At 43.1% G+C, this 27,605-nt stretch overlaps 1 protein-coding gene and 1 non-coding gene across 4 annotated transcripts in view; both read left to right on the forward strand.

The window, feature by feature from the left end:
- Positions 1–27,605, forward strand: part of DOCK11 (dedicator of cytokinesis 11) — a 202,815-nt gene that overhangs the window by 115,658 nt on the left and 59,552 nt on the right. Inside the window, exons 29-38 of one of the 3 annotated variants that reach the window (XM_047843161.1) lie at positions 2,197–2,280; positions 3,130–3,241; positions 3,750–3,788; positions 5,426–5,604; positions 12,806–12,922; positions 15,244–15,319; positions 15,924–16,033; positions 18,068–18,179; positions 24,879–24,945; positions 26,766–26,813. In XM_047843161.1, the coding sequence (XP_047699117.1) occupies positions 2,197–2,280; positions 3,130–3,241; positions 3,750–3,788; positions 5,426–5,604; positions 12,806–12,922; positions 15,244–15,319; positions 15,924–16,033; positions 18,068–18,179; positions 24,879–24,945; positions 26,766–26,813 (944 nt within the window). The remainder of the gene's footprint in view (positions 1–2,196; positions 2,281–3,129; positions 3,242–3,749; positions 3,789–5,425; positions 5,605–12,805; positions 12,923–15,243; positions 15,320–15,923; positions 16,034–18,067; positions 18,180–24,878; positions 24,946–26,765; positions 26,814–27,605) is intronic. The other 2 variants (XM_047843162.1, XM_047843163.1) reach the window with 2 other exon arrangements.
- Positions 25,659–25,731, forward strand: TRNAQ-CUG (transfer RNA glutamine (anticodon CUG)). Its single transcript has one exon. It is a non-coding gene; the product is annotated as a tRNA-Gln (tRNA).

Consider the following 27,605-nt stretch of genomic DNA (forward strand, 5'->3'; position numbering starts at 1 on the left):
ACCCAGTTGATGTCATAGCTGTATTTACTTCATTTGAGTCACCATTTGCCTGTCTTCTCTGTGAAGATTTAGAGACAAGAGGCTGTCTCAGAAGTCACATTTCTTGTTATTTTATTATTTGTTATTTATTTTTATATTTTAGAGAGAGAGAGAGTGGCAGAGGGAGAGAGAGAGAAAGAGAGAAAGAATCTTTTAATGTTTATTTTTGAGAGAGAGAGAGAGAGAGAGAGAGAGAGAGAGAGAGACAGAATCTGAAGCAGGCTCCAGGCTCTGAGCTGTCAGCTCAGAGCCTGACACGGGGCTTGAACTCATGAACTGTGAGATCATGACCTGAGCCAAAGTCGGACGCTTAACCGACTGAGCCACCCAGGCGCCCCTGAAATCACATTTCTAATACGTATTCAAGGTAAAGTGTGATGACTGTTACTTGGAAAATAGAAACAAACTACAGTAGCAAGACCAGAACAAGAGGGTTTATGACCAGGAACTATGACCAGGGCCGAGAAGAAAAGTTCTTCTAGAAGAGTTGAAGGTGTTGCATGTAGAGGAGGGTCCACGAGCAAAGACGGAGAGATACGCGTGTTCCAGAATTGTTTAGGGATGAGCAAGCCTTGTGCGGCAGAGAGTTTAGGATGGAAGGCATTGAATGTCCGGCTAAGGAGTTTTGGTTTTGATCTGTATGCAATGGAGCAAGACCAAAGATTTTTTGTTGTTCACCCGTCCTTTACATGCCCCTGTGCTGCATCTTACTGTGCTGTATTTTAATTACTTGTTTATCTTGCCTGTCTTTACCCCTGGACGGGGGTGAAGACCATGTCATATTCACGTTCGTATTTCTCTAGAACACTGTCGCAAGCACAGTGAGAAATGAGGTGCAAACAGAGTGGGTTCCTTCTGTTTCACAGGAATAGGCTAGGCTTGTGGGCTGGGGTGGCTAAGGAGGATGGGTAGGATTCGGCAGAAGAGTGCTGGAGTTACTAGCCAGGCCTGGCATGATGAGCGACTAGGAGAATGACCCGCAGGCAAGTGTGAACAGCTATTAGGCCTGTCACGGAGGAAGGATGTTGTTTGTAAACCCAAGTTAGGTAACGTATAGTGTCATAATGGTTTCAGGAGTAGAACTTCGTGATTCCTCACTTACGGACAACACCCAGTGCTCATCCCAACAGGTGCCCTCCTCAGTGCCCATCACCCACCCAGCCCATTCCCCACCCACCTCCCCTCCAGCAGCCCTCAGTTTGTTCTCTGTATTTAAGAGGTTTGCCTCCTTCTCTGTTTTTTATCTTATTTTTCCTTCCCTTCCCCTATGTTCATCTGTTTTGCTTCTTAAATTCCACGTGAGTGAAGTCATATGATATTTGTCTTTCTCTGCCTGACTTCTTCCGCTTAGCGTAATACATTCTAGTTCCACCCACGTCATTGCAAATGGCAAGATTTCATTCATTTTTATAGTTGAGTATATACTCAACTGTACAATGTATACAATGTACTATTCCATTGTATATAGATACCACATCTTCTTTATCCATTCATCCACCCGTCGATGGACATTTGGGTTCTTTCCATACTTTGGCTATTGTCGATAGTGCTGCTATAAACATGGGGGTGCATGTGCCCCTTCAAAACAGCACACCTGTATCCCTTGGATAAATACCTAGTTAGTGCAATTGCTGGGTCTTGGGTGGTTCTATTTTTAGTTTTTTGAGGACCCTCCATACTGTTTTCCAGAGTGGCTGCACCAGTTTGCATTCCCACCAGCAGTGCAAAAGGGTTCCTCTTTCTCCACAGAGGAAGGATGTTTTAATAGGCCAAGACTTCACGGAACACAGAGAGAACCTTCTCTTTGGGTCTGAAATGTTTACATAGCCAAACCCCACTTTTCGTCGCTAGCTGACCACCATATACTTCACTTAGAGCTTTTCAGATTGACCAAAATGAGTCCCTGTAGCTCAATAGATTACGTATATATGTGTATGTATATATGCATACGTATTTGTGTGTATACATGCATATGTATGTATATAAAGATATATGCATTTGTGCATGTATGTATATGTACATATATACACATATATGGAAATACATATATATGAAAATTGTACAGTTGGGACCCAATTCCAACAATCAATCACTTGCCTTTTGTCATGACAGACTTCTAGAATTACGTCACTGTTCGTTTTGTTTTGGTTTCTATAGCGCTGTTTGACACTAATGGATAGAGGATTTGTTTTCAATTTGATAAATGACTATATATCTGGATTCAGCCCCAAAGATCCTAAGGTAAGTTATAAGGACGTATAACAGCTGTCAGACATTAGAGCTTGAGACCAAGAGTGACATTTATTCTCTGGAGGGTTTGGAACTGCTGTCTTTGTTTTTGTACTTTGCGGATATCTGTACCTCAACGCAGGGGATATTGGATGGTGTTTTGGGAGTCCCCGAGACCACCCACACGCTCAGTGGTTAACTAGAAAGACTCATGGGACTCAACATATACTCAGGGCGGTCTCAGTCACGGCTGACATTCATTAGAGTGACGCAGTAAGGCTGCTTAGCTGGAACAGTAAGATCAAAACCCAAGTGGAGTCCTTGGCAATTCTCATGCAGGCTTCCCCGAGTGCCTTCCCTCCTGTGAAGGTCACACGGAGTCTCTCCAGCCCTGAAAACGCAGCCGCGTGCGTGCCACATTTCTGTTCAGGGAAGCCCAGTTGAGACTTGGAGTTCAAGTTTTTTTTCTTGGGGGCTGGTCGTATATTGGAGACTGGTCAACCTTCAGAGTCAGGAAAGGAAAAGAAAGCAATAAATCACATCGTTTGTACAAATAGAGCAGGCTGGCAGAGAAGGCACGACCTTATCATGTAGGGAGCATTTCAAAATCCAATTTCCCAAATGCCAGCCTGCAACCAACCTTGCAAGCAGGCATTTTTTTTTTTTTTTTTTTTTTTTTTTTTTTTTTTAAGGAGAGCAGCCTTGGGCCTGCTGTGTTAACTCTTTCCTACGTAGGCCACATCTCAAGGTATACTTAAACCACTGAACACTTCCGTTTTGGAAACTAACGCTCTGTGTTTCGTTATTAAAATAGTACGTGTCGACTAAACAGGAGTTCGTGTATAATTTCTTTCCCTTTAGGTTCTGGCTGAATACAAGTTTGAATTTTTGCAAACAATTTGCAACCATGAACATTACATTCCTCTGAATTTGCCAATGGCATTTGCCAAACCGAAACTCCAGCGAGTGCAAGGTACATGTTTGCATTTTCCATCACTTGAGAACGTGTTTTTCTTTTCTTTTCTTTTTTTTTCTTTTTTTTTTTCTTTTTTGGCTAGTGCTAGCATAGTGTAATGTTTTCTAGGTAAACCTGTGAATTTAAAGGTAACGTCAGAATTGTTAGCTACGTGAGGATATGTTCATTTACAGTATCTGCATTTTCTTCATAGCGTCAGTGATAGTATTCATAGTGTGGAGAGATCAGGTGTATTACATAGATCGCTGCTTAAACAGAGATGTCAGATACTAGTCAAATTGCTTTCTGTAGTAGTGTTTGGACTCTTAAATGAGACTAAATTAAGAAAAAAAACCATATGAATGCATTTCCACTGCAAGGAACGTATAAAGGCAGAGTGGAATAGTAATATGTATGTATTAAATGTTATCTCCGTTGCTAGTTTTATTGAATGCTTTGTTGTGTAGCACAATTCTTATGTTACTATGTTTTTTATTTGTCCCTTTTCTTTTCATATATTAATTAGATTTTTTTTCATTTGCGGTGGACCGTTTGACTTCAGTAGGTAGGTTTAACTCGGTTCACTCTAAAGTAGTTAACTGTCTTGAAAAACCATTGATTTGATGAATGGCTTAAGATGGACGGGGGGGCTTTGTTTGCTTATTCACATTCTCCCTAGCCACACACAGTGAGGCTTTAAGCTAACGTACTTAGGAAACCTAGGAGGTGGTATATGAGGCAGTATATTTGTTTCCTCTTAAAATAAGCTTGAACACCGATTGCTTGCAAACAAGTTCCTGCTCAAGCCAGCAAGGGGACCGGAGGGCGTATCTATTCTTTGAGCCAGTGCCCTCTGTCCCAGGCTTCCCTCCCTCCTCTCCGACCCTGTCTAATGACTGCTTGGTGACAGTTTTGAAGGCGTGGATGAAACTACCTGATTGGATTTATTCAAAGCACTGAAGTGAAAAACCTACTGCCGTTGCAAAATCTCCCCACATAAAGCCCCCCCCCCCCCGCCTGCTCAGTTATTCTTGGCCCTCGTGCGTAGAAAGTGGTGGGGGTTCACAAAAGAGGGTGACCAATGGCAAGAAGAAAATCAGCTGCCTTGGTCTCCAGGGGAGTAGCTGCTGAGCAGTGGTTTCAGGCATTGATTTCTAGCCAGCGTAAATGAAGGCAACATATTTAAGAAACCAAGCATCCCCGTTCAACCACTCCCGTGTTAGATTCTGAGCATGTGTGGCTCGAATACTTGCCCGTGATTTATTGGTAGCTATGAGGAAGTCCGAGAACAGAAGGGGTGGACGGATCATCAGGATTTAGGATTGAATCTGACTACTCACAGCACTTATTATGTCCTAACTGAATACATAGCATTACATTAACTGCTAAAGAGGAGGCCAAAAAAAAAAAAAAAAAAATAGAAAACCTATCCTTCAGCTTTATGGCCTCATTCAATTCAAGGGTAGGGTAGAGGAGAGGAAATACAGATTGTAAAAGTCTACCGTAGAAATTGCTAAACTTGATCACGATCCCTTGTGAGTAGTTATAAGGCAAGTCCCAACCAAGATATGGGCAGCGGGGATTTAAAATGGACTGAGGTCCAAAAGGGAGCGAAAGACCTAGTTCGAAGTGATTTTATGAAATCAAAGGTCTGTATTTGCTGATGAAGGGGGGTTGACATGCGTCCAGGCGGGGATGGAACATCTACTAGAATAGTCGATAGTTAATCCCATTAGAACGATTCAGTTGTCTTTGCCTTCTTTTTCCTACTTTTGACAAGTGTAAACAGATCAGTAATTCAAGCCTTGTTGTATGGAATCGGTCCAATTTGTAGTTGTAACTAAAGCTCTTCAGATCGAAAGAAATGTGTTAAGACATTGCCAAATATAGTATTCTTTCATTCTGGGTTCTATCTTAAGATTCCTAAGAGTTCAACAGAATGTAGGACAAAGAAATCTAGGGACTCTCTTACCCACTGATGTGATCATTAAGGCTATCACATACCCTAATTATGAGTGTGCCTGTCTTGTAAAAATTTTGCATGCTCCTTCTGTATGACAAAAGAATTGTTCACGTTTGTTAATGGCAAAGTGATAGCTCTTGTGAGCATGACCACGTGTTTGCTAAGTAATAAACGCAGTATTTTAATGTTAAAGTAATTACTGTTTTTGTAAACGGGCTTTAAATTTCATTGTACTGCAGATTCAAATCTTGAATACAGTTTATCAGATGAATATTGCAAGCATCACTTCTTGGTCGGTTTACTTCTGAGGGAAACCTCCATTGCTCTGCAAGACAATTACGAGATCAGATATACAGCTATCTCTGTCATAAAGAATCTTTTGATAAAACATGCATTTGACACTAGATACCAGCACAAGGTAAGGATGTCCGTATAATCAGTATCGCATTAGTCAATTTCTGCCGAGATAATTACATTAAAGATGGAGTCTTCAGTAAGGAACGTAATATGAGCATTGGCGAACTTACTTTTGTAAGTAAGATTTGTCTCAGTATGGTTAGGTTTTAAAAATACTGTTCAAAAAAAAAATAAGAATAAAAATAAAAATACTGTTCATTAGGAGGTTGCCTGGCTGGCTCAGTCAGTAAACCATGCCACTCTTGATCTCAGGCTTTTGAGTTCAATCCCCACCTTGGTGTGTGGGTCCTCCTTTTTTTGTTCTGTCTTTAATTTTTTAATGTTTGTTTAGTTTTGAGAGAGAGAGAGAGAGAGACAGAGCGTGAACGGGAGAGGGGCAGAGAGAGGGAGACACAGAATCCGAAGCAGGCTCCAGGCTCTGAGCTGTCAGCACCGAGCCCGACACGGGGCTCGAACTCACAAACGGCGAGATCATGACCTGAGCCGAAGTCGGATGCCGAACCGATTGAGCCACCCAGGGGGGCGTGGAGCCTACTGCAAAAAATAAATACATAAAAGTAAAATAAAGTACTGTTCAGTTAACTATTGGAGAAAAACATTGGTTTCTCAAATCGTGTATAAAGAACAACATAACTGCTTATGATTGGTACGTAAACTAATGATTTTTAAAAAATCATACACGGTTATGGCCACGTGCATTCTTTCAAATATATAACTTAATATATGTGCTCAAGTCGGTTATATTATGGATTAAATGATTAGTAGTAAGACACGTTAACTATGTCAAATATGAAGTATGGACAATGAAGATTTTTCTTACTAAAAAAATGTGGATGTGGCTATAAACCTTATATATACATTACACCTTGTCTATGTGTGAAGGCCATAGCTGTAGTTGCTGTTGGCTGTACCTTTAACAAGTATTCTCCGCTCTTATTACCATTAAACCCTATGGGCTTAAAAAAGTAGGTTGCAGGGGTGCCTGGGTGGCTCAGTCGCTTAAGTGTCCGACTTCGGCTCAGGTCATGATCTCGCAGTCTGTGAGTTCGAGCCCCGCCTCGGGCTCTGCGCTGACGGCTCAGAGCCTGGAGCCTGCTTCGGCTTCTGTCTCCCCCTCTCATGCTCTGTCTCTCTTCCTCAAAAATAAATAAACATTAAAAGACATTTTTCTTAAGTAGAGTGCGAACTCTATGGATTTAGAGTGACCTAACTTACATACCTGGAATCCAGTGCCTCAAGGTAACATCCTACTGTTTCGTGATTGATAATTTGTCCCACTGCCATTTTCAATGATGGAGCTAGAATGTATTATGCTAAGCTAAATAAGTCAAGGAGAGAAAGACAAATACTATATGATTTTACTCACATGTGGAATTTAAGATCAAAACAGATGAACATAGGGGAAGAGGGGGGAAGAGAAGAGAGGGAAACAAACCACAAGAGGTTCTTAATGATAGAGAACAAACCGAGGGTTGACGTAGGGAGGTGAGTGGGGGATGGGCTAAATGGGTGATAGGTATTAAGGAGGGCACTCGTTGTGAGGAGCCCTGGGTGTTATATGGAAGCGGTGAAACACTGAATTCGAGTCCTGAAACCAATATTGCAGCGTATGTCAACTAACGAGAATTTGAATAAAATTAAATAAATAAGTAAAAATTTAAAAAAAAACATTTTTTTTTTTAATAAAAAAATAACGTGTCCCTTTGTTTTCACGTTCAAATACAAATAAAAGTTAGGAAATCATTTATTATTATAATCACTTTGGAACGCTGCCTTGGAGATAGGGCTTATTCTTTTCCTACAGTATTCCCATTTGTTCTTAATAAACAGAAAATGCCTGGGGCGCCTGGGCGGCTCGGTCAGTTCAGCCTGCGACTCTTGATCTTGGCTCAGGTCACTGTCTCACAGTTCGTGAGTTCCAGCCCCATATCTGCGCCATCAGCACAGAGCCTGCTTGGGATTCTGTCTCTCCTTCTCTCTGCCCCTCCCCCGCTTGTGCATGCGCTTGCTTGTTCGGTCTCGCTCTCAAAATGAATAAACTGAAAAAAATAAATAAGTAAATAACAGAAAATGCCTGCCGGCTCCGTTCCGCTTATACTTCTTTAATTACAAAGGTTTTTTTGTTTGTTTGTTTGTTTCCTATCGATTTTGCTAATTCTCTTTATGTGATTCTATCTGAAAGTAAATTTAAACTCAGCTTTAGATTCTATCTTAAAGTAGGTTTAAACTCGGCTTTAAGATGTGGTTTGTTACTGCGGTTTACGTTGGTTTGGGGCACCTTATAACTATATAGTAACATCTGCCCACTTAGTGCGCTTCACTCCATTTTGTGCCATTTTCTTTCTTCGTGAATGTTGATGGTGACGTCACGCGAGTTAACCAGTAGAATGCATCTAAACGGACAGATCTCTCAAACGTCAGCCATTCCACCCAGACTTTGTCAAGCCTTTAAAACTGCCAGTTACCCCTGCTGCTGATGCCTAGTAGTACAGAAGAGAATCTTGTGCAGTGCGGGAGAAAAGGTCTTTAGCCATGATTTCAAAGGGTTCGCGGGAAAAGTACAAGATGAACTTCCCCTCCCAGGCGCAGGAAGCTGTGTCATATTTACCCCTACCTCTTCAGATGAAAGTGAAGGAACATGGGATATCACTTGTGTCTTGCCTCGACGTGGGATTTTAAATACTCTCTGTCACATATTTGGACATTATTTCCTTTTTAAAATTCTGAGAACAGTATATGTACACACATACACATGTAACTATTGTTACCTGTAAGTAAGTTCAGCACTATGCCCCTTTGAGTGTTTGAGGTTTTGGAGGAGGGGAAAGGTTGAAATGCTAAGCTCATTACCCTTTCAGGAGCTTCTAAAGCCCTCTTCTCTGTGTTCAAAGGCTTTAAACAGCTATTAAAAGACTATGAAATCCTCTCCAGTAGAACTTTGCTTCATGGGCCTGGTTAGCCAAAGCTTCAGTTCCTTTCTCTGTTGGGTCCAAAGAATTCATGGGTGGCCTGAGTCATTTGTCAAAGACATTCAAGTAAAACCTATTCACCATTAATGATGATGCCAAGGTGAAGATAGAGGGGGAAGCGTTAGGCTCCCATAATTTTTTTTTTTAATATATGAAATTTATTGTCAAATTGGTTTCCATACAACACCCAGTGATCATCCCAAAAGGTGCCCTCCTCAATACCCATCACCCACCCTCTCCTCCCTCCCACCCCCCCATCAATCCCATAATTTTTTTAAATGTGTGTGTGTGTGTGTGTGTGTGTGCGCGCGCGTGTATGTGTGTGTGTTTCAAGAGAGAGAGTGTGAGCAGAGAGAGAGAGAGAGAGTCCCAAGCAGGCTCTGCTCTGTCAGCACAGAGCCTGACGTGGGGCTTAATCTCATGGACCTCGAGATCATGACCTGAGCCAAAATGAAGAGTCAGATGCTCAACCAAATGAGCCACCCAGGCGCTCGTAGGCTCCCATAATTTTGGGGGGGGGGTCTCCCAAAGTGAGCCCGAATAAATACGCAGTCAAGGAAAACAAAATGCTTCCAACGGAAAGGCTGCTTTGAGGTCCCCTTGTCATACTTGCTACTCCTCTTCCTCTCCTCCAGTGAAATTTTCAAGATGTCACTGGTCCCTATTCTGTGCTACTCGTAAACGGCGTTGGGAGATCTGCTAACTTGTTATAATTACTACGAGACCTCTTTCCTACTCAGAACAAAAACGTCCAATGATTGACGTTTGTATCTGTTCCTGTACCCACTGCAAATGATGCTGACACCTAAGAGGATTGCAATGCCTACCTGGGCTGTGGGCAGATTGTTTTGCTGTACTCCCTCCTCCCCCGCCCCCCCCCCCACCTTTTTTTAATCAATGTACATGGTTAAAAAAAATCAAAATGCTTCTCTCCATTCCTTATCCCCATGCCCCAGTTCATCTCTCCAGCAGTAGCTACTGTTGCCAGTTTTATCTACATAGTTCTACTTTGTGCATGCACAGGCATATATGTATATGTATATATGTGTGTATGTATAATTGGAAGCCATTATGCGTTTTTCTGTTTTTATTTAATAATACATCCTGGGGTGCCTGGGTGGCGCAGTCGGTTAAGCGTCCGACTTCAGCCAGGTCACGATCTCACGGTCCGTGAGGTCGAGCCCCGCGTCAGGCTCTGGGCTGATGGCTCGGAGCCTGGAGCCTGTTTCCGATTCTGTGTCTCCCTCTCTCTCTGCCCCTCCCCCATTCATGCTCTGTCTCTCTCTGTCCCAAAAATAAATAAACGTTGACAAACAACCTTTAAAAAAAAAAAAAAAAAAAAAAAAAAATAATACATCCTGAAGAGTCTTAAAAAACCTGCATATTATTCCACCACATGGATGGATATACCTGATTTTATTTATTTTTTAAGTAGGCTCCACACCCAACGTGGGCCTTGAACTCACAACCCCGAGATCAGGAGTCTCACTTTCCACCAACTGAGCCAGCCAGGCGCCCCTGGATAGCACCTTACTTTAAACCATCTTCTAGTGCTAGATTCTTAGGTTGTTTTTTTTGTCTTTTGTGCAGGCAAGGCTTAATATGTTTTACACTGTTTCCCTGTGTTCCTGTTCCCCTGAGAGAATTGTAATTATCTCCTTCCCTAGTGATCACTCACTATCCAACCAAAGTGGACTCGCATCTAGAAGCTATAATAATAGCAGCTGAAATTTACTGAGGACTTGCTGCATGTCAGACAGTGTGTTAAATATTTTACCAAAGAGAAAACTGTGGTTCAGTGACTTGATCACAGCCTAGGAACAGGAGACCTGGAATTCACATCTGTCTAAAATCCACAGTCTGGGGCCACCTGGGTGGCTCAGTTAAGTGTCCAACTTCGACTCAGGTCACGATCTCATGGTTCTTGAGTTCAAGCCCCGCATCGGGCCCTGTGCTGACAGCCCAGAGCCTGGAGCCTGCTTCTGATTCTGTGTCTCCCTCTCTCTCTGCCCCTCCCCCGCTGGCGCTCTGTCTCTCTCTCTCTCTCTCTCTCTCTCTCTCTCTCAAAAATAAACAATAAAACATTTAAAAAATGTTAAATCCACAATCTATGCTCTTAGCCACTAGACTGTACTACCTGTCAGATCCAAAGTGGGACACTGAAAAACTAGAGAACTGCCAAAAAAGAGTGATCATGATGGTGAAAAATCTTGAGACCAAGGTTATGTGAAGAATGAAGGAGGGCCCCACAGTCTGGGGCCCCCTGGGTGGCTCCTCAGTCAGTCAAGCATCTGACTTCAGCTCAGGTCATGATCTTCCGGTTCGTGATTTCGAGCCCCCTTGTCAGGCTCTGTGCTGACAGGGCAGAACCTGCTTAGGATTCTCTCTCTCTCTCTCTCTCTCTCTCTCTCTCTCCCTCTCCCTCTCCCTCTCCCTCCCCCTCCCTCCCTCCCTCCCTCTCTCCCTCTCTCCCTCTCTCCCTCTCTCTCCCTTTCTCTCTCTCCAAATAAAAAGAAAAAACTTAATAAAAAAGTAATAAAGGAAAGTAACTAGGGCCATTTGGCCATGCCAAGGATGAACGAAATGATTTCAGGGTAACAGTCTTTAAATACTTAGAGAGTTGCCACGTAAGAGTGGAAGCATCCTTACTCTTTGTCGCTCCAAAGGGCAGAGCTATACCTAGCGAGTAGAACTTACAAGGACTAAATCAGCTAAACGGCCTTTCTGACAGAAGCCAGGAAGAGGCTGGCGTGTTTAAGGAGAAGTGTAAAAGTTAACCATTTGTCAGGGATGCGGGTAAGGGCCGTTCCTGTCTTGGACTGCACTTGGACTAGATCATTGGTTCTCAAACCTCCGCGCACATCAGCATGGTCTGGGACAGGTTCCCAGAAATAATGAACAATATGCAACATTGTTCAAACTCAAGGAACCATGAGATACTGTTGATCTTCTGTGTTCCGTAGGTTGACTACTGAGCCCTCCAGGCCTTACCTAAGTCTCCGGACAGATGTCCCAAAGTCATGAAATGCGGAGGGCAACTTTTATGCCGTGGCAACCACAGTTTTTGCTGACTTGAGTACATCTTGGATGAGGAATGTCTAGAGCTGAGAAAAGCAGTAAATACATTTTCATAAGAGGGGCGCCTGGGTGGCTCAGCCGGTCAAGCGTCTGACTTTGACTCAGGTCATGATCTCATGGTTCGTGGGTTCGAGCCCCACATTGGGCTGTCCCCTCTCAGCAAAGAGCCCACTTCAGGTCCTCTTTCTCCCTCTCTCTCTGTCCCTCCCCAGCTCAAACGCGTGTGTTATCTCTGTTAAAAATAAACATTTATAAAAAATATATATTTTTATAAGAGGTATCACATTAAGACTACTAGTGGCCTGTGGATAAATAAATATATTTATTTACAAATATATTAATCTCCCAAGTCTTCCAATTGACTCAAGAGGCCAAGATCACATTATATATATATTTTAATGTTTATTTATTTGTGAGAGAGAGATGGAACATGAGTGGGGAAGGGGCCGAGAGAGAGGGAGACACAGAATCCGAAGTAGGCTCCAGGCTCTGAGCTGTCAGCACAGAGCCCGACGTGGGGCTCGAACTCATGAACTTCGAGATCATGGCCTGAGCTGAAGTTGGATGCTTAACCGACTGAGCCACCCAGGCACCCCCAAGATCACATTATCTTCATTGCTTTGATCAAAACAAAAAAAAAAACGTTTCTTTAAGGAATAGAGTAACTCACTATTTTTCACTTCTTCTGTTTGTTGATCCATTCAGCTTAACGTGTATTGACCATCTTTTCATCTGGCCAGGCACTGGGGTTGAAGCAGTGAACGAGACAGGCACAATCTCTGTGCTCATGTAAACTCAGCCCTCCCCAGCTTCAGATTCTGTGCCTCCCTCTCTCTCTCTGCCTCTCCCCCGCTCAGGCTCTGTCTCTCTCATAAATAAACATAAAAGCAATTTTTAAAGAATAAACTTTTGCCCTGTACTTTATGTAGTTACGTTTGAAGGAGGTGATTTGACTCTGTATCATGTGTAAATCCAAATACCAAGAAAGTTCGGCGGTAGTTAGTTTTGAGACCGTGAGTACAAACAGACTCCTGCTTCCCTAATTTGTTGAGGATATTAGCCCCCTTTGAGCCTTAAAACTGATAGACGGGGCCAACTTTATTTGTGATGTATGCATATTGCCTGCCTACTAAGCTTTTGGTCATTCTTTTCCAGAACCAACAAGCCAAAATAGCACAGTTGTACCTCCCGTTTGTTGGACTGCTCTTGGAAAATATACAGCGATTAGCTGGTCGAGACACTATGTACCCTTGTGCAGCCGTGCCCAGTTCTGTAAGTAGCAATGTGTTCCCGCTGATGTTTTATCCTGTTTTATTGAATGCGTTTAGAATTGGGGTCCTGTGCTCTGTGGTCTCTGTCTTCATCATCCCTTTTCATTCCATTTTTTGACTTCTGCATACTTTTTTTCTAGAGCAGCGCTCCTCAAACTTTAACGTGCCGACGATCACCTGGGGGATTTGTTATAACAGAGATTCTAATTCAGTAGGCCTGGGGTGGCGTTTGAGGCTGTGTATTTCTAAGACCCTTTTGGCTGCCTCTGGCCCAAGGACCCCACTTTTTTTTTTTTAATTTTTTTTTAACGTTTATTGATTTTTGAGACAGAGAGAAACAGAACACGAATGGGGGAGGGGCAGAGAGAGAGGGAGATGCAGAATCGGAAGCAGGCTCCAGGCTCCCAGCCGTCAGCCCAGAGCCCGATGCGGGGCTCGAACTCATGGACCGCGAGATCGTGACCTGAGCTGAAGTCGGACGCTCAACCGACTGAGCCACCCAGGCGCCCCTCAAGGACCCCACTTTGAGTAACAAGGTCCCAGAGAGTACCAGGAATCCCTTGTACCCGGTGTTGGTTGTTAAGATGTGTTATTTGCCTTCATATATTTATTCAACTGGAAAACTGAATGAAAAGGTTCTTCCTTTCCCAAATGTTAGGCACCAGGGGTTAAACCGTATTCCTTTGCTTCTCCCTTCCCAGGACAGCCTTCCTTCGTTTCTTCTTGATGAGCTGCTGTTTGCTCAGCCCAATTGGTGTGTACTTTTTCTCCCTTTAGAATCTTAGCATTAAAAAGAACTTTGGGGGGCGCCTGGGTGGCGCAGTCGGTTAAGCGTCCGACATCAGCCAGGTCACGATCTCGCGGTCCGTGAGTTCGAGCCCCGCGTCGGGCTCTGGGCTGATGGCTCAGAGCCTGGAGCCTGTTTCCATTCTGTGTCTCCCTCTCTCTCTGACCCTCGCCCGTTCATGCTCTGTCTCTCTCTGTCCCAAAAAATAAATAAACGTTGAAAAAAAAAAATAAAAAAAAAAAAAAAGAACTTTGGAGGGTGGTCAGTCTCCCATTTGGCAAAAGAACGTTTTACCATTGTGATAATTAAAACTGTCCTTCTCACGTTAGGCCTGAAACGTTCTCTGATCTACTTGTCCTGGTTTTGCATTCTTAGAGTTACGTAGAACACATCTGTTCCCACCTCCACATGATACCCCTTACACAAGTGCCTTCTAAATTTTTCTCCAGGCCAGATATCTCCACTTCATCATGTGTCATTCTAAAACCCTTTACAATCTTGGTTACACGTTTCTGGATATGCTCCATTTTGCTGATCACCCTATTAAAATGTGGTGCTCAGGGGCGCCTGGGTGGGTCAGTTGGTCGGGCGTCCACCTCCTGATTTCGGCTCAGGTCACGATCTCGCGGTTCGTGGGATCGAGCCCCGCATCAGGCTGTGCGCTGACAGTGTGGAGCCTACTTGGGATTCTCTCTCTCCCTCTCTCTCTCTCTGCCCGTCCCCTGTGCACACTCTTTCTCTCTCTCCCTCAAAGATAAATAAACTTCGGGTAAATAAATAAATAAAATGTAGTACCCAGAACTGTACACTTTTTAGCCATTAAGTCCTGCCCTGTCCCCGCTCCGTGTTCCATAATGGCCCAAGATCTCCCTCACGCTTTCAAGTAGCCGTGTCATTTTGTTCGGTGGCAGGTTAAACCGTGTCCTTCACAGCTGCCTTTGGAAACCACCCCGATCAAATGTCCTAGTCGCTTTGTCAAGCCGGCCTTGGGTTCCTGAGAAAGCTGCTCGTGAGCCTCCCCGGTGGCTTGATTACCTACAGCTTACTGCGGAAATGGGCTCCGTGCAGATGCCACATTTCGGTGCCTGGGTTCCAGGCTGCTCTTTCTTCACAAACGCAGTAACTCCTGCCCAAGTTCACGCCACAACATTGGACAGTGATGTTGGGAAATGTTTTACTTCTCTCTTCTTTTCTTCTGTGGCTCAAGCTCACCTAGGGCTTCCGGTCACGCCCGCCCTGCCAGCATCGCCCCTGGTACCAAGGAAGAGAACTGAACCGAGACTAGACTGCAGTCAGTTACAGCTTTTACCAGCCACCCAGAGTTCTAGTACCCGGCCAGAGGCCATGCTGGCCACAGTATGCTAGTGTCCCATTTTAAAGAGGTGTCCCCTAAATACCAATGGCGATACCTGACTCGGACTTCCACTGTGAGCTTTGTTTCAAGTTAGGGTCCCATCTCCTTCTGTTCATTCCGATTTCTCTCCTCCTCGTGGGCACGTTTGTTTAAATGACCTAGTTCTCACGCTGTGTTACAGGCATCCAGGGATGAGTTCGCCTGCGGCTTCACTTCACCTACAAATAGAGGGAGTCTGACCGCTGACAAAGACACGGGTACTTCAGTCCTTTAAAGATGATACATCGCATGGCTGTTTAGAAATGCACCCTGTGCTTCTCTGGGGTGGTTTTTTTTTGGGGGGGGGGGATATTTCATAATAAAAACTATACATAGCATGATCTCTACTGAAGTTTCATTCAAATCTGACTCACACTGGCGGCCACTCTTTTTGTTTAAGTTTCCTTATCTCAGCTTGTTGAAAACGGAGCTTTGGGAGACTGACAGAAGAGGGGATAATGAGAAAAACACTGCCTTCCAATCCTCTTATCTGTCTCCAGGCTGGGACAAGACAGTTCCCTTTTCTGGGCCCAAGTCTCCTTATCCGTAAAATTATCTCTAAAATTGTGTGGCTTTCATTTGTTACTTGCAAGGAACTTCTTGTAGCTTCATACATAGTAAAGTATTTCAAGAGGTAAAGAAAAAAAAAATCACCCTATGTTAGGCTTAGGGCATTTTGATACAATATAGAAATTTTACCTTTTAGATGACCAAGATCTATTCCCTAACATCTATCTTTATTTTAATTAACCAAGCACTTACTTTTAAAAATGTTTTTTGACCGTTCTTCCTGTTGGTGATAAGGACTTGGCTTTTTTCCAGCTTATGGGGCTTTTCAAAATGGACATGGGATTAAGAGGGAAGATTCAAGAGGTTCCCTCATCCCGGAAGGAGTAACAGGACTTCCAGATCAGAGCGGAACTGTTGAAAACGTAAGAACCTAAATATATGGGATAACCCTAGTAATACGTTAGGCGACGACAGTCTTTCTTTTTATGTAAGTAAAAGGCTTTCGACTCTCCTGTAGTCCATCCTGGACCTGTGAAAAGCATCCCATAATAATTCTTGGACGTTGTGGTGGTCCCTTCCTATCGTGGCAGCTGCTACTTGGATATTTAAAACTGTTTATGGAGGAGAAGGCATTCATCATTAAGAGTTCTGACTTTGAATACCTCCTTGAATCCTCACACACTGTAACCTGTTCTAGATAGGGCAGGTTCAGGTTTAAAATATCGAATGCACCTTGTCATTTAAATCCCTTCCTGGCAGGGTTAATTCAGCCTTTTGTGCTTTTGTGGTAGAGTCATTAACATGGGAGCAAAACAGATTAGGTCCTCAAATTGATGATCTCAGTGTCCCAGCATCACTTAATCAGAATACAGTCTCTAACATTAAAGTTTGGGATATGTCTGCCTTGAACCAGAAGAAACCTCATTTTAGACCAATACAGCCTTGTCACACTGCTATGTAAGATCGTAGAATCATATAAAATTAGGCTTAGAATAAATTCCAGGGCGCCTGGGTGGCTCAGTCGGTTAAGCGTCCGACTTCAGCTCAGGTCGTGATCCCGTGGTTCGTGGGTTCGAGCCCCATGTCGGGCTGTGTGCGGACAGCTCAGAGCCTGGAGCCTGCTTTGGATTCTGTGTCCCCCTCTCTCTGCTCCTCCCCCACTCACGCTCTGTCTCTCTGTCTCAAAAATAAATGAGCATTAAAAATAAAATGAAAAAAATAATAATAAATTCCAACTCAATTTACAAATGAAAGCTGGGGTCGTGACACAGCCGTGGCAGGCCAGATCTGAACCCGGGTTTTCTGATTCGAGCAATGTTTCTCCTATACCACGGCATTCTTGGTGGGCATCAGAATAACCTGGGGAGCTTAATAAAAACAGATGGCTGGGCCTCACCCCCAGAATTTCTGATTCAGCCCGGGATGGGGCCTGCCAATTTGTACTTCTAAGTTGCCAGGCGATGCTGATGCCGCTGGCTGGGAACCCACCCCTTGAGAACCACTGGCATATACTTCCTTGAGCCTTGGGGTAAATAGTACTCTGTTCACAAAGGTTCCCATTTCACGTCATTTAGAATTATGTCAACAGGCGCTGTCACAGGTAAGGCAGATAAAGGACAAAGAGGTTAAAGAGACCTGTGAATAATCTTTGGATTATTAATACTCTTATTCATATAAATCCCCGAACAAGTCAGATCTTGTCATGCTTAACAACTGATATTTTAACAAAAGTCATTAAATAATAGGAACATCGCTACTCTGTAGAAGTTCTAGTTTTGAAGCATCACTGGGTTCTCCTTGGTGTAATTATCGTGTATTATTAGCTCTTTTTTAAAACTAGAGGTTTCCTGGCCTATTATTTGTAGGGTGGGTTTTAAGAAACTCTGAAAGATTCAAATTAAAGCGTTTCTATGCTTCCATATACCTTAGTTAAGTTCCTCCATGCAAAAGCTGTTTTTCCTGGAAGAGCCACATCTGATTATTTAAATGTTTTTCCTACTGCTAAAACCCACAGAACTTCTGGGAACAAAACAGGGTGTTCATGGCTATTCTGTTGGTGAAGACCGCAGGGTGATTTCTAGTGCTAATATTCTACGCAGTAGCAGCAAAGATTCGGCTCATGCACCTTCTAAGTATGATAAAAAAAAAAAAAAAAAAAAAAAAAACAACCTGGGGGTTAGGTGTAGAATCTTCCCAAACAGGACTGCGGATACAAGCAGTTATTGAGTTGGGGTGCCTGGGTGGCTGAGTCGGTTGAGCCATGATCTCACAGTCGTGAGATCGAGCCCTGCGTCAGGCTGAGAATCTGCTTAAGATTCTCTCCCTCTCCCCACCTCCCTCTGCTCTTCCTACCCCCTCCAAACAAAAACCAAAAAGCCCGCAGATGGTTGAGTTCAAGGCTGTGGGAAACTCCAGTACGGATATTGTTTCACAAAAGTCCTGTCTTTGTGTTACAGACCCGACAGAGCTCTGCAAGGAACAGTATATCCCAGTATAACCGACTGGATCCGTATGAAATCAGAAGCCTCTTAATGTGCTACCTGTATATAGTAAAAATGATTTCTGAAGGTGAGTTGCCAGCAGATTAAGCACGATCTCTCCTACCCACCCACCCTCCCAGGTTCGTGCAACAAATACTTGATCGTCATCGGTAGGCAGAATACACGCACCGTAGAAACACATCTTTGGAGACCCTGACCTTTACGTGTTGGCTGTATTTTTAATTTCACATAGGATCGTTTGGGCCATACGGGTTTGATTCTTTGAATTAATTTTTTTCAATTTCAAGTTTAATTTCTAAGATGAGACCATCGTTTTAGACGTGCTCAGCGTGTTTCTTCAGGCAGCACTTATAACGCATTAAATGACCGATGTAAACAGAAGGAAACCACAATAAGCGGAAGTCAGATTTAATACTTTAGCTTTTATTTGACCCAGGATTTGGAACACAGAAGCAAACAAAAAGACAGGAGGGGGTTTTCCAAGGGGAACGAATGCCGGTGTTATCTTCACAGAACCACTGTGTCGCACTGGACAGTGTCGAGTTCGTTTTCAGCCTCCGTTTTGTTGTCCCTCGGTGTTCTGTTGTATTATTTGCTGGTATTACCAGTTCTTTATACGATAGAATAACCAAAGGATTTTCATAAACTCCATGTCCTCTGGAAATAAAATCAGAAGGTTATCTTATTCCAAAATACCACATTTATTTACACAATTCCTTCCCTTCTTCCTTCTCTCAGTATTTTTACTAAAAAACCTGTAGGCAGGAATGAAGAACATAAAAGCACCTGGGTTCTGATTATTATTGTATCTTACTTATTTTCTATTTTTTGCTTTATTCTTAGTCAATATTACTTTAAATCTTCTTTTATAATAACTTATAAACATTATTATTTTATAATAACTTAAAAACATGAAATGATTTGATAGCTACCTAGCTAGAGAGACATTACAAAATAACTAGAGGGGCGCCTGGGTGGCTCAGTTGGTGAAGCGTCCAACTTCGGCTCAGGTCACGAGCTCACGGATGGTGAGTTTGAGCCCCGCATCAGGCTCTGTGCCGGCAGCTCAGAGCCTGGAACCTGCTTCAGATTCTGTCTCTCCCTCTCCCACTCACACTCTGTCTGTCTGTCTCTCAAAACTGAACGAACATTAAAAAATAAATAAAAAATAACAACTAGATATGGGGTACCTGGATGGCTCCAGTCTGTTAAGCGTCTGGCTTCGACTCAGGTCACGATCTCACAGTCTGTGAATTCGAGCTCCCCACAGGGCTCTCTGCTGTCAGCACAGCTCTCTGCTGAAGCTCTCTGCTTCAGAGCCTCGGTTCCCCTCTCTGCCCCGCCCCTGCTCGCGTTCTCTCATGCTCAAAACATAAATAAATAAAGCATTAATAAAAATAGCTAGATATGGGGCACGGGCACCTGGGTGGCTCAATCGGTTAAGCATCGGACTCCGGTTCACGTTAGGATCTCACGGTTCATGAGTTTGAGCCCCGCATAGGGCTCTCGATGTCAGCACAGCGCCCACTTCGGATCCTCTGTCCTCTTCTCTGTGCTCCTCCCCTACCTGCTCTCTCTCAAAATAGTTAAGTAAGTAAGTAAACAAGTAATCCTAAAAATAGCTAGATACTAATAACAAATACTAGAATATATTAATCAAATAGCAAAACAACTATAATCCTTAAGTTCTAAGACTATATGATTTAGAATAAAAATCAAAGATTATACTGAGGCTATATAGGATGTCTTCCCTTGTTTTGGTAAAGAAATCAATAAAGGGAGATCATTTTCAATGCTGGCGGTATTTCATTCTAAGAGATAATGGATCGGTTAAACAACTACAGCCACAGCTCTCTGTTTTTGTTGTCCCGCAAGGCAGAAAGTGGGCATGTGCGGATAGTGACTGCGGCTGTGTGCGGGGCTTCTGTTCAGGGTAATGACGATATTCTAACCCTGGGGGGATGGGTTTTACATCTCTCTGAAAATACTATAAACTGTTGTCTTGTGCACTGTTTAAATGGGCCGTGTTATATGGCACGTGAATTTTCTCAATAAATGTTTAAAAAAAAAAAAAAAGGCCCAAAAGACACATGAAAAAAAAAAACCCACGACAACAGAAAAAAAAAAAAAAAAAGAAAAAAAGAAAAAAAAAAGTCGTTGAATACCACCCCAGCCCAGGGAAAGTAAGATGGGGGCAGGGGGAGGAAGAAAGGGAGGAGGGGGAGAGGTACTGATGACTGGTTCTTCTCTCCTCCACTTTGGTTGGCGTATGTGTGTGCACACGTGCACACACACGCCGCTCTGGTAGCCAGTGACGAGCTTCTGGCTGCCTTTTTAAAGTCATGGGTAAGACCATAACTGCTTTGTTTCTTGAGAACTTCATAGTTCTTGCTTCTCTTGTAAACGTTGACCGTGCTTGTTGAAAATCTGTGGTCTTTGTTCATTAGGTTTTTCTTTCCTCTGCTCTTGCTTTTTGATGTTTAAAAGCACATTCCTCATAACTCATATACGGTCTGTGTCGTATCTCCTCTTTATCTTTTGTACGTGTAAAGTCCTATTCATCCTGTTCTGAAAAAAATCCGCTTCTGGATCTTTCTCAATGGATGTATCCTAGTTACGTTGTCTTGCCTGGTAAATATTTTAGTCAATCTATGTACATTTAAGTGTTGAACTCTCACAAGTCCACACTCTTCAGGTCCTCTCTTGGCTTTCGATTCATAAACAGTAGCAACTTAAGTTCAACAAAAAAGACGGTAGACCTCTACATTTTTATATGGAGGTCGAACACTTCTAAAGAATGAACGTCGTTCTCTCTTTGTGGCTGTATTTGATTTTGATTCACTGGCAATAATTCACCGTTTTGATGTCTTAGTCATTTGCCCAACTTGTTTTGTTCTTGTTGTTGTGCATATTATTTCCTGAGAGATGGAATCAGAGTCAGGGGTAAGAAACGGAATCAGAGTCAGGGGTAAGAAACGGAATCAGAGTCATGGGTAGGAAACGGAACCAGAGTCAGGGGTAATCAGTTACACAGTCTGAAGTGACAAGAAAATTGTCCTCTTGTTAAAGAAAAACATTTTTCTTGAGAGGACAAGGGGAAGTTACTTCTCCCTTTTTTGGGACTGTACCCTGGATTTTCTCTTTATTCTGATGCTTTGGGTATCATCTTGAGACTTGTTGGCACCATACCCTGCACCTGTAGGTTCATTACTGTTCTTCACAGTGAATCGTTCAGTGGATTGTTCATTGGAAGCTGTCTGGTTCCCGCCGTCTCTTACAGGAAACCCAGTGCCGTGTTGCACATCACTAGCCATTAATCTTCTTTTCCCACCACTTTTTCCGCCAGAGTCAACAACAGGTACACTTAAAGGGGAATCTTCCTTTGTCTCTATAAAAGAGGAAAAGATTCTACGTCTAGTATAAGTAGGCATATTTTCCTCTGAAGTTTCAGACACCAATGGAACAGGTGGGTTTTCTGAGGCAGAAGGACTGGAAAGGGCCCAACAGAAGCCCATCCGACTTTTGCACTTCTCTGTGAAGGTCCTGTGTGTTGAGATGTATTTCCTTTTTGGCCGGCCGAACTTTTCTTCCTGAGTGTCCGAACCCTCGTGAAATCCATACCTCTTTTGAATATTGAGTGTAGGTGTTAAAATTACACTTTCAGGGGACTTCGGGTTGGCACGGCTCTCTAAGGTGGACTTACTGCCTTGAGAAGAAATCATCTCAGGAGAGGTCTCTGGCACCTCAAAGAGGTCCTGACTGTAAAGCGGGACCGGATACTTCGAACTCTCTTGCAACTTCGAACTCTCTTGCAACTTCGAACTCTCTTGCAACTTCGAACTCTCTTGCAACTTCGAACTCTCTTGCAACTTCGAACTCTCTTGCAACTTCGAACTCTCTTGCAACTTCGAACTCTCTTGCAACTTCGAACTCTCTTGCAACTTCGAACTCTCTTGCAACTTCGAACTCTCTTGCAACTTCGAACTCTCTTGCAACTTCGAACTCTCTTGCAACTTCAAACTCTCTTGCGATTCCTTTTGAACTCCGGATTTCGGCTGGTCGGTATCTGATTCCTGTGTCGATCTCATGGGCAGATGCACCCGAGCTCCTTGACCAAACGCCCTGTCCGAAGGAAGTGGCAGAGTCGCTTGAGTACAAGGAATTACGTCGTCGTCGCTACTGAGAGAAGCGTTACGCTGTCGCTCGGTCATTCTCAGTTTTGCAGAAAGCCTTTTGTTTTCTTCTCTTAAGTTATTCCTTTCTGCGGTAAGCTCCATAATAAAGTGAAGGTTTTGTTGCTGGATCCCATAAAACTCATGCTGCAGTGTGTTCCTGTAGGTCTCGTTTATTAAACAGCGCTCGCATTCTTTCGAGTTTAACTGATCTCGCAAGTCACGAATGGTGTTGTTGAGGACTTTCTGTTGCTCGGTCAGCTCTTTAATTTTGGCTATGGAGCCCGACCACCTTCTGTCAGCCAATCGCTCTTTCCTCAAACTGGCTAATTTTGCCTGTAAACGGCGTAGCTCTTTGTCATGGAGCTCTTTGAGCCTTAGCCAGGTCTTTTTAAATTCGTCAGACGACAGATCACATACACTAAGCTGTAATTTCTCTTTTCCCGAAGGTTTCTTGCCACCTCCCCTGTTTCCTCTCCCCGCGTTCCCTCCCTGCATCATGTCTCACCGATTTGGGATTTAGAAACGGTTGAGACGGGCCAACGGCTTGACAGCGCCTTCGCGGCCGCCCACAAAATGGCGGAGGGGCTGCTGGCTAGAACTAGGCCGCGGCACGAATGAGGCCTTCACCCGTTTGACAGACCTTCTCCGACGCTCTCTCGGGGCACAGGGCTGGCACAGGGGTGGCTCACGGCCGGACAGAAAGTTCTGGTGTTCCGGTGGAAAGGGGGCACCAGACTTTCGGTGGGAAAATCTGGTGCACGGGAGCGGGAAGATGGCGCCTCCACGCTGCCCCTTTGAGGAGAGGCCGGAAACCCAGTGGCTTCTGGGTTATCTGCGCTTCTGTGAGCCGAGACGCAACCAAACGCAGGAAGCGGGGGAGACCGGAAGTCCCTGTGGGATTATTTTTTTTTTAAACAAATCTAATTTGACCTTATTTTAGCATTTGTATTCTTGAGGATCCGTGTTTTGTAATCACTGGAAACCGTCAATACTCATGGTCTTAAAAACAGTTGGAACTAAAGGCAAAATCCCTACGTTCCTCCCTCCTCCACCCCCCTCCCCATAGCCGACAGGGCCAAGTCTTCCATCCCTATCTTGCCCAGGTTGTAGCTGGGCTGGCAATTTTGTCGTTTGCCGCTTTGGCCACAACCTATACGATTTTTACGTTGAGAAGAAGAGCTAGGGCACTATGATAGCTGAGTAGCCTAGAAAAGGAATGGAGAGGGGCACCTGCCTGGCTCAGTGGTAGGTAGAGCTTTGCCACTCTTGATCTCGGGGTTGTGTTTCCAGCCCCACCTTGGGTGTAGGGATTACTTAAAAATAAAATCTAAAAAAAATAACAATAAAAAATAAAGGAGAGTTAAGTGGCGGCAGCCTTTCGTCTCCTCCTCCCCCTCCTCCCCCTCTTCCCCCTCTTCCCCCTCTTCCCCCTCTTCCTCCTCCTCCTCCTCCTCCTCCTTCTTCTTCCTCTTCCTCCTCTTCTTCTTCTTCTTCTTCTTCCCTTTCCCCTCCCCCTCCCCCTCCCCCTTCCCCCCCTTTTTTTTAAATCTCCCTAAGTAGCTCTTTGGAAGTAAAGAAAGCAGGCCAAAAGAGAAGTATATGCGATAGGTTGTAGGGAGTTTTATATCTGAAACAGTTTGATATATGTGCGCGGACATATGGCTAAAAGATAAACAGCATATTTTTAAGAGTTTATTTGAGCAGAAGTTGACTAGAATCAGGTAGCATTCAATCTAGCAGATAAAATTCCTGAGGAACTATACAAAATGAAAGCCTTTTATAGGCGAAAGGGAGCTGGAACAAGAAAGTTTACACAAGGAAAGAAAATGGGTTGGTTATTGCAAAGTCACTTTTTTTTTTAGGGGATGCTAGGGCTCCATCAGGCAGATTGCCTTACTAGTGCTGACCAGATGATTCCTAATTGACCAGTTTAAGACTCCATTCCTGGGAGAGCCCAAACTGTTATTGTCTTGGTTTGGTGATGTGGGGCTTAGCATAAGAACTCCATTTTCAGCCTGTTGTTGTTTTTTTTTTTTAAACTGTGTGTGTGTGTGTGTGTGTGTGTGTGTGTGTGTGTGTGTGTATTTACATATTACCAGGACTTCAGAGTTTATAATGCAAAGACAAAGAGGAAGAAAAAAATCTCTCTCCCAAAGCTTAAAGTTCTCAAACTTTTTGGTTCACAGAGCCCTCTGAGTAGCAGGCAAAGGTATTTGACCTTCCCTTGGAGAAAATACACATAAGTACACCCCGTTGCATAAAATCTGAAGAAGCCCATTAAAAACCCTAGCTCTGTTTCCCTTCCTCTGTCTCAGGAATGATATGAAGATGAGTATCGGCTGTACAGAAGAATATTTACAAAGCAAATAAAAATAATTGTTAGAAGAGTTACAGATGAAGCGATACATTTGGGATTATTTCAAACAAATACAGTGTGTGCATTGGGCAATGAGATGGGAGGGAAGGCTCTAGATGAAACAGCTGGCCGTGGGTGGATGGTTGTTGAAGCTACGTTGTTGGTACTTTGGGGTGCACTATACTCATTGCTGTACTGATTTCAAGATCCACCACCTTATTTATTGCATTTTCAGATACTCTCTTAACTTACTGGAATAAAGTATCTCCTCAGGAGCTCATAAACATCCTCATACTTCTAGAGTAAGTCCTGTTCATTTATTTTCATAAATTTTCTCCTTATTCGGGGGATAAAATAATAACCTTTGTTTCCCAACAGCTTAATTGCTAATAATGTCGGAAATACGCGACTCTTTTGGCAACATCAAAGCTAGCAATACAGGCTCTTCGCACAGATAGGAGGAAACATGGTGGTGGAATGCTTACGCCACCATAGAAATTAGCTAAGAGATAGACCGTCTTTCAGCCCAGCAGCAGTCTTTCTGTGATCTGGAAGACTCGAGATGGCCTCAGCTGTCCGAAAGCATTCATTTGGAGTAGATGCTGGCTTAAGGGAGCAGCTTCTTCAGTGACTGGAATTTGGAATTTGTACTCTTCTGTAGAGCTGAGTAATTCTACCAGTGTCAGAACCGTGTGTGTATGTATATATACATATATGTATGTACATATGTTATGTTATATATATTACATGTATATATTCATATACGTATGTGTTATGTTGTATATCATATGTATATATACATACATGTGTATATATCGTATCATATCTATTATATGTATATACGTATATAATGCATTTCCATTCCAAAGCTGTTGGGGGAAAATTCAGTCTTGCTTCCTAGTTCAAGGTGGGAAGTTGCCCTAGATTGTTTGCTGAGCTATTTGTACATCCTTACTCAACGCTAAAAGAAAAATTAGAATGAATCAGAAGAAATTTTCAAATAGCACACAGGGGCACCTGGCTGGCCCAGTCGGTAGAGCATGCGACTCTGGATCTCAGGGTCGTGGGTTCGAGCCCCACGCTGGGCGTAGAGCTTACTTTAAAAATAAATAAATAAGTAGCGCACATAAGTGATGTTTTTATGTGCATGTCTTTCAAAACAAAGAGAGGATAATCCACGCACGTTTATTAAAGGCTTTCAAAATTTTGCAGAAGATGTCAGCAAACAAAATGGTAGTTAAGGTTTTTGAAAAAACTATACTGGGGCACCTGGGTGGCTCAGTCGCTTAAGCGTCCGACTCTTGATTTCAGCTCGGGTCACGATCTCACAGTTTGTGAGGTCGAGCCCTGCGTTGGGCTCTCGCTCCCAAGCTGTCAGCGTGGAGCCTGCTTGGGATTCTCTCTCCCTCCCTCTCTCTCTGCCTCTCCCCTGCTCGTGCGTGCTGTCTCTCTCTCTCAAGATAAATAAACATTAAAAAAAAACCATACTGAAACATTTACTAATGAAAATATATGATGTTGGGGGTTTGCTTTCAGAAAAATACAGGAAGTAGGGAGAGTGGGGGGAGAGCAGGGACACGTCCAGAGTAGAGGTTAAACAAGAATGGCCATAAGTTAATAACCGTTGGAGCTGGTGGGTGCTGGGTATGTGCGAGTTCAGTATGCTGTCCTCCCAACTTACGTATGTGTTTGAGATTTTAAATAATAGAAAGTATTCTAGTGTCATTATAAAAATATACCACTTGCTCCAATTTTTAGGGCTTAAGAAGCTTCTCCTTAGGTATTAATGGCTATGCCAGAGATCTTTGCTATGAAACGTTAACAGAGCACAATGTAGAATCATCACTTACATTGACAGGTTTTTTAAATGTCGTTAGAATTGTATGTGAAGGCATGGAGCTTTTTGGTGCTAATGTAGTTGTAGCAAATAAATCTAGAAAGATACAGTATCACAAGCCCACAAGTAGTTATGTGTACATGTCTGTATACCAAAACATATTATTGTAATATGGTTTAAATGGGCCACTCTTTGTAACACCCGGGTTTTCAGCTATGATGTCTTAAAATGTAAAGTGTGGTAGTATCTTACTAACGTGCTATTTTTTTTTTTTTTTCCTTCTAGAGTATGTTTGTTTCACTTTAGATATATGGGGAAAAGAAACATAGCAAGGTAATTCCCACTGCAATTTCCACTTTTTTCCTTCTATTCCAACAGAGGGCAGTCTTGATCATACCATGTAAAACCTAGATTGTTCATTTTGAGTTCACGTGAAGGTGCCCATGATGTATTGAATATATCTCAACTCAAAGTGTAAATTAAACTAATGCGGACTGATACATTTTTTAAGTTTTCCAAAGGGTAGTGGTTAGCCCGATACGCAGAGTTTCTGTTCTAATTCCTAGAACAGATGCTTGTCTTTCCTGGAAGAGGTGAGAACGGGCTTAGATTCAGGAGAAGGCAGGAAATCATGAAGTGGGAACAGCTATAAGGTCTGTACTTGGAGCAACAACCTGTTAATATTGACTTCAGCTACTAAGGTAAATAGAAATCCCCAACAGTGATTGGGACGTGCATTCTATGTTAGTTATTTTCTTCTTTTTGTTACCTAAGTCTTAATGAGATAAATACTTTAGAAAATGTTTGAGGGACCCTAAGGAAAAGATTACTTATTCCAATAAGATGTATTTTAGAGGTAGAGTTAAGAAGCTCAAACAGAGTTCTTTTTTTTAAAAAAAAAAATTCACATTCCATGGCACTTCCAAAAACTACAGAGGCACTTTGGATGGAATTTATTGCTAACTTTCGGGAACATCCTAATAGTAGGTAATTCAGGTGACAGTTTCCACTGTCTTTCCTGGTAACTTGGAGCTGGCATGGTAACTACCACCATGAGCTTTCACCTCTAAGATTCTGTCAATTCTCACAGTTTACTAGAGGACAGTCAAACTCCTTTCTTAGTTC

The sequence above is a fragment of the Prionailurus viverrinus genome, chromosome X, assembly GCF_022837055.1.
Source record: "Prionailurus viverrinus isolate Anna chromosome X, UM_Priviv_1.0, whole genome shotgun sequence".
Taxonomy (NCBI): Eukaryota; Metazoa; Chordata; class Mammalia; order Carnivora; family Felidae; genus Prionailurus; species Prionailurus viverrinus.